We start from the raw sequence: 6,897 nt of genomic DNA, 5'->3' as shown, positions 1-6,897 counted from the left end.
AATAAATATTTTAAAAATAAATAAATCAATAATTGAGATGTCAAAAACAGTACGCCTATGCAGCTCTTTGCTTATTTCCTTGGTTTTTAGCACAAACACTTAGCAATTATTTCAGACTGGCACAGTAGGTATCAATTCATTCTCTTATTTTTAAAGCATGGCTTCAAAATGGAATGGGAAATAAAAAAATCTTACCTAGAAACTTCTGAATTTGCATCTATACAAAGTGAATGAGGAATGGTATGTTCAGAATTTGACAAGGCTTCAATCACACTACAAATAAAAATAAGTGATTAGGACCAAGATACACGTCACATTTCTAAGGTGAACACAACTACAGCTCTGCCACCTATGAATCCAGTCCTCTAATAGTGCTGCAATGCTGAGCTCATAATCACAATCTGTTTACACTGGTCTCCATAGCAATTGGTCACAGATTCAAAACAACAGCAAAGACTCCACGATTTAATACACAACTCGGGCAGCACTGATTGCTCAGCAATGAAAATGTAATCTAAACCTAGGGGACACAAGGTTATCTATGACCATCGTTCTGCAGAATAATGGCACTTTACTCAGACCAAAGAATCTACTGATATATTTGAAACTGTAAAGATTATTGTTTAAGAATTTCAATATTTCTAATACTTTATAATGTCATCATGGGACATTCAATTAATTCTTTAGTGGACAGGAAATACCTAGCTCATTTGTAAAGTGTTTTTCCAGTATGTGAGAGGCTCTAGAAACAATCCTTAGCACCTCAAAGGGAAACTACTTTAGCTGGGTGTGGTGGCATATGTCTTTAATCCCAGCATTTGAGAGGAAGAAGCAGGAAGAGTATGAATTTGAGGCTAGCTAGAACACAACAAAGTTTTAGGAAATCCAGGTCTACATAGTGAGGCCCTGTCTCAAAAGCAAAAAATTTTGTATTAACTATTCAAAATAGAAATAAGCTGGGTGGTGGTGATGCACACCCTTAATTCCAGCACTCAGGAGGCACAGACAGTGGAACTCTTGAGTTTGAGGCCGGCCTGGTCTACAAGCCAGGGCTGTTACACAGAGAAACCCTGTCTCAAACAAAAAAACAAAAAAACAAAATAGAAATAAAACAAACTTGGCAAGGAAGAAGTTTATTCACCTCACAGGGCTATAGTCAGGGCAGGAATCTGGAGGCAGGAACTGAAGCAGACACTATGGAGTGAGACAACCCACTGGCGAGCTCCTACTAGCTTGCTCAGTTTGCTTCCTTGTATAACTCAGGGCCAACTGTCCCCACCCCCACCCCCACCAGTAATCTAGACCTTCCCACACCAATCATTTATCAATAAAATGCCCTACGCCTTACAAGCAATCTGGTAAGTTTTCGAAACTGAGGTTCCTTTTCCCAGATAACTATGGTTTGTATCAAGGTGAGAGACAGAGAGAAAGAGAGAACACCAGACAAACACAGAGAAACACACATAGAAAGACAGAGACATTAAGGCAATCCTAAAATTCTTTGTGTGAGTGTAGTTTGTACAGCATAGTATGTGTGAGCATGGGTATGTATGGAGGCCAGTAGTCAACTGTGGGTGTCATTCCTCAGGGGGTGTTCCTTCTGGTTTGGGGACAAGGTCTCAACAATTAGGTTTGGTTGGTTGGCCAGGAGGTTCTGGGGATCTGCCTAGTTAGCCAGCACTGGAGTTGTAAGTGAGCTCTACCATACCCTGCTTTTCACATGGGCCCTAGGGATGAAATTCAGGTCCTGTGCTTATACGATAAGCAGCTTATCCCCAAGCCCCTAAATTTTCAAAAATTCTAAAAATTTAAAAGTCATGTTCAAATTGCAACTTATGAAAATTGCTATTGCTTTCACCTCTCCCTGAAACAGACAGCAGCAAAGTCTACACATCTGAGCCTAACGCACAGAATACGGTGACTACAACCCAACAGTGAAGGTCGTGCGCATTCAGATGCACAATGCTTTTGTATTGATTCAATAAGAATGAAATCAGTGTGGACAGACAGTTCCTTAATTAGCAGCTGAATAAACTGGCCTATTTACAGGTACAATTTATTTTAATAAGGCTGACAGTGATAAGAGCACAAAAGCAAAAAAGAAATGTTACCAAAACAACTCCCTGCCATTACAAATTCAAGTTATAATACCAACATAAAATATATATTATAAATTATGAAAAATGTCTAATTTTTTTAAAAAAAAAAAAGGCAATAATCACGTTTTCGTGATTTGAATGAGAACGGTCCCCACAGGCTCCTGTTTGAATGCTTTGTGTCCCGTTAGTGGAACTGAAAGGAGGTGTGGTCATGCTGGAGAAGGTGTGTCATTTGGGGCATGCTTTGAGGTTTCAAAAGGTTTTAAAACCCCACACCAGACCCAGTGACTCTCTCTGCCTGCTGCCTGTGGATCAGGATGCAAAGCATGGATCTCAGCTAGTGCCATGATGATCATGGACTCTGAAACTGAACGCAAACATCCAACTAAATGTTTTGTTTTAATAAGAGTTGCCTTGGTTCACAGCAACAGAACAATGACAAAGACACGTATCATTCTTTCTTTTCCTTACCCTTTCTGTTCTGTCAATTTTGTATCCACATTCGTTTCCAGTGGTTCTTTCCTGGGACACTGAGCCTCTTCTGTGTTATGCTATAAAAATCAACAAGGCCCATACCCATAATGAAAACAGGTGAAACACATAGGCATGACCGCTAGTATTTTGAATTTCACATTAGATATCAGTCTAAAAAGCAAGTGACAAAATGAACCTTAAAAGGTTCATTCCTGCTCTGACCAGGTCCTTATACTGCCTTTAGCCCATCAGTATTAGCTACTGAGTCTGTTAAAGTAGATGAGGCATTGCTATAGACTGAAGTTTTATAAATTACATGAAACCTGTGAAAGCCACTACAAAATGATGGGAAACGAATGCTTTTTGAAACAGACATTAAAGTAACAGAGAGACCTATGTTCCGCATGGAAATCTGGTTGTGGGAAAACGAACAGTACACAGAAACTGCAAACCACTGACCCATGCTTCATAAACAAGGACCCACTCTGGACTAACTCGTTCGAGTACTTCAGGAAACAGATGCGTAATACAATCTCAGAGAAAAAAATTCAGCATATAGACTACAGGTCAGCACATCTATAGCAGACAGCAGCTTTGCCTTAACATACTGTACAATGGGGTAAGCACATGTAGGTGCAATTTCAGCACGAGGCTGAAGTTGCATATTCTTGTATGCTGTTCACTGACTTACCTCTAGTAAGAGCTGTGACGCTGGCATGCAGATGGCAGCACTGGAACCTCTGAGACCCCCAACAGGTCCTTCTAGGATTAGAAATGAAGGGAATGCCAACTTTTAAAGATAATCTTTCGCTTTTTCTTTCTCTCTCTAAGGTTTAGGGGATATTACAGGAAACAATATAACAGAAATACTGTCTAACCCCATACAAGCACATTTCATAAAACACCTAAAGACTACTTCCTCGTCATCAATAGATCCCAGGAGAGCCCCGAGAGACCTTGCATCAGTCTGAGTAAGTCCAGCAAAGCTCCCAGGGTTCTTTCCAAGAGAGGCTTACAAATGGGAAGAGGCCCACAGCTGGGAGAGGTTCAGTTGGTTCACAGGAATCAAGAGGCTAAACCACTACCTGGGCATGGCAAGAGATTCAACTCAGAAAGCTACTAACAAAAATGTCTTGCATATTCTTGGTTTTATCTGAAAATCAAGGTACAAGTTAATATATGTTCAGCATTTCAAAAAATACTGCTAAAAGTTTTAGTTCTAGCCAGGCATGGTGGCGCATTATGGAGGCAGAGGCAGGTGGATCTCTGTGAGTCAGAGGTTGGCTTGTTCTATGGAGCTAGTTCCAAGACAGCCAGGGTTCTTACACAGAGAAACCCTGTTTCAAAAAGTTAAAAAAAAATTATTTTAGGTGTAAGTAATGGCAAGCATATGTAAGAACGAAAGAGTTATTTTGAATGTTATTAACTTTATGAATTAGTAACATCAAAGGAAATTATGATCTGCAGGAACTGACCGTCACAGTCTGAGATGAGAATATCCGCTTCATCATGTGTAAACGTTTCTACTTCTGCATGATTCCCGTCAACACCTACGAATTCTTTCTCAGTCTCATGAGTGACAGTAATAATCTCATCTTCAATTCCTTTCACTTCAGGATTTTCTGCTTCAGCTGGCATTCTGCTAACAAAATGTAGAAATGAAAATTACAACCCATTCTTGGAGACAAACAGCTTCCTTTCATTTAATTTGTTCTTTTCAGCAAAGAACAAACTCCATTTTCATATTTTCTATGTCTTTTTTTAAAAATGTATCTTACATTTCTGATACATGGTAGGTCCTAGTTTTCATTTGCTCAAAATACTAGAGTAAATCCAGCTTATCTAAAATTAGAGTCCCACAAAGGAGTCTTCACGTTATAGGGCTTTTGCTATGGTATTCATCACAGGCAGGTTCCTGTCTCTCCAAGGCTGCTGTCCAAGGCTTAGCTAATGGAGCAGCACTCTTGGGAGGTGGACAAAGCTGAGAGGCCAGGCCTGTGGGGACGTTCACAGGTCACTGAATACATGCTTTTGAAGAGGGGCTTGAGACCTGGCCAAGAAGTAGGTGGGTTTTCTCTACCATGCATGTCCATCATGATGTGCCACAGACCTAAAGCACCAAGGCCACCAACCATGGCTAAGACAAACCCTTTCTCTGCAAGCTGGCTACCTCACATATATCATCATGACAGAAAACTGCTGAAATGCTCATTCCGTTCATTTTGAAGCGCTCGAATCTTCCTCTTAACCAACAGCTTTATTGAAATTGAGAAGCAACTTACTTCTGGATGCTCTGACAACATTCATGCTGCTCACTTCTCTCCTCAGCTCCAGCCTGAGCTGCTACAGCAACTGGGGAGTTAACATTAGCGTTGCCCTCCTCCTCAGCGGCTACTTGAGACTCAGGGTAATGACTCTCCGGCACCTAAAGAAAATCAATTACAGAATTCTGAATGGAGTATTGATCCACTTTTTAAAAGTGTACTTTTAAACCATGTTTTATAGAACTGGTTCTCTTATATTCTCAGTAAGTATTTATTTCCTGCATTTGTACAGCCAATTATATTTGTTTCTGGAAGCAGTGGTCAGTTCTCTATAGTCTACCTGGAAAAGGTAAATTTGACTTCCTAAATAAAGCACATAAACCATTCTCCAGCTGGGCAGTGGTGGCGCACACCTTTAATCCCAGTACTTGGGAGGTGGGTCTCTGGATCTCTGAGTTGAAGGTCAGCCTGGGCTACAATGAGTTCCTGGACAGACAGAGCTACATAGAAAAACCCCGTCTCGAAAATAAAAGAAAACAAAAAAAGCAACTATTCTTCCACATATTTAAGTGACAGTAACTCTGTTTTCGGGCCATAAAGCAACAGTAGTAAAAATGGGAAGTAGGTAGTTCTCTGTTTGCCATCATGATGACATCTGGAAACTGGGGAGGGAGACAGTCTATCCACAGGTCCCTTACCAGGTAAGCACAAGGATCCAAGTTTGATCCCTAAAACTCATGTAACAAAGCCAGGTGTGATGACGCACAGCTATAATCCCAGCGGTGGACAAGCAGAGAGAATCCTTGGGTTCACTGGTCAGCCAGTCAATCTTCCCAGCAAGTTCTAGGCCAGTGAGAGACCCTGTCTGAAAAAACTGGGTGGACAGCGCTTGAGAAATGACACCTAAGGTGACCCAGGCCTCTGCGCGCACATGTGCACACACACACAGAGGCGAAAAGATATTTCCTAATTACACGGTGTTAAAAACACATGTGCTGGGCTGAGTTAAGAGCACGGCTGCTCTTCAGAAGGCCTCGATTGTCCCCAGCACCCACCTGATGGCTCACACCCATCTACAACTACAGTTCAGAGGATCCACCTGTTGATCTCCCCAGGAGCTGCATGAGTGTGATGCACAGGCATATATGCAGGCAAAACAGCCATACACGTACAAGAAAAAGAAAAATGTAAAACAATAAAGCAATGTATTTATTTTATCTAACTCAGATGTGTCTTACCTAGAAATACAAGTTGCAAGAAACAAGTACACTCATTTCACATAAAATTCATACCTTAAAATAACAGAAACTGACATTAAAAAGGAAAAGGAAGAAATCCATTGAAAACACTAGAGTTAATGTACACACACACATATTTCTTCAGCACTGTTTTAAAATGAAGGATTTTCCATAATCAAGTGAGAAGAACTGATCAACATTGCTCCTCTACACATGTTTTTTCTGGGTCAGTTTTTCCAACTTTTTCTGTCTCAAGAATGTAAGTAAAAACATCCCTAATGCCTTTGATGAAAACTTCAGTAATACTGGCTAACCTGGCCCATTATATCAACAACACATGAAACTTAAAAGGAAAAAATACAATGTAATTGAAGGGAGTCTGGTCAGCTTGAGCATGACAAACATGGCTCTGGCAGGCCTTGCCCTTCTCACCTACTCCCTCTGCCTGGCTAAAAGCCATTAGATTACATTAGCCACCAATGTTTATTTCCTTATTTGGCCACTTCCTTCTCTTGGGGCTGACTACCAAAGTCCAGGAATCAGAACCCCCCTTTGGGTCACATAATTAACATGCCCAATTAAAATTAAACACCTCATCCTAACACGAGTTTCCCCCCTTTACCTTTATAAACTGGCATTTGCCCATGTGCCATGTCTGTCTCCCCTCTGCCCAGAGGTAGTCCTTTGTCCCTCTGGGACAAATATCCCTACCCCTTTCCCTTGTTCCCTTCTCTTGTCTCTCATTTTCTATCTCCATTACCACCATATCCTAGCCCATTCTAACACAGACCCTCCCTCTTCTCTTAAAAATTATACCTGCAG

General features: G+C 41.0%; 1 protein-coding gene across 1 annotated transcript in view; it reads right to left on the bottom strand.

Annotated features, from left to right (window-relative positions):
- The window catches only part of Cplane1 (ciliogenesis and planar polarity effector 1), a 100,080-nt gene that overhangs the window by 45,236 nt on the left and 47,947 nt on the right, over positions 1 to 6,897 (bottom strand). The window contains exons 27-31 of the mRNA XM_026783707.1: positions 4,856 to 4,998; positions 4,049 to 4,215; positions 3,265 to 3,335; positions 2,571 to 2,650; positions 196 to 273 (exon numbers count right to left, since the gene is read on the bottom strand). Coding sequence (XP_026639508.1) covers positions 196 to 273; positions 2,571 to 2,650; positions 3,265 to 3,335; positions 4,049 to 4,215; positions 4,856 to 4,998 — 539 coding nt within the window. The remainder of the gene's footprint in view (positions 1 to 195; positions 274 to 2,570; positions 2,651 to 3,264; positions 3,336 to 4,048; positions 4,216 to 4,855; positions 4,999 to 6,897) is intronic.

This window comes from Microtus ochrogaster, chromosome 19 (genome assembly GCF_000317375.1).
Source record: "Microtus ochrogaster isolate Prairie Vole_2 chromosome 19, MicOch1.0, whole genome shotgun sequence".
In the NCBI taxonomy this organism is placed as follows: domain Eukaryota; kingdom Metazoa; phylum Chordata; class Mammalia; order Rodentia; family Cricetidae; genus Microtus; species Microtus ochrogaster.
Note: the sequence above shows the minus strand (reverse complement) of the source record. Positions and strands in the feature narration are given on the sequence as shown.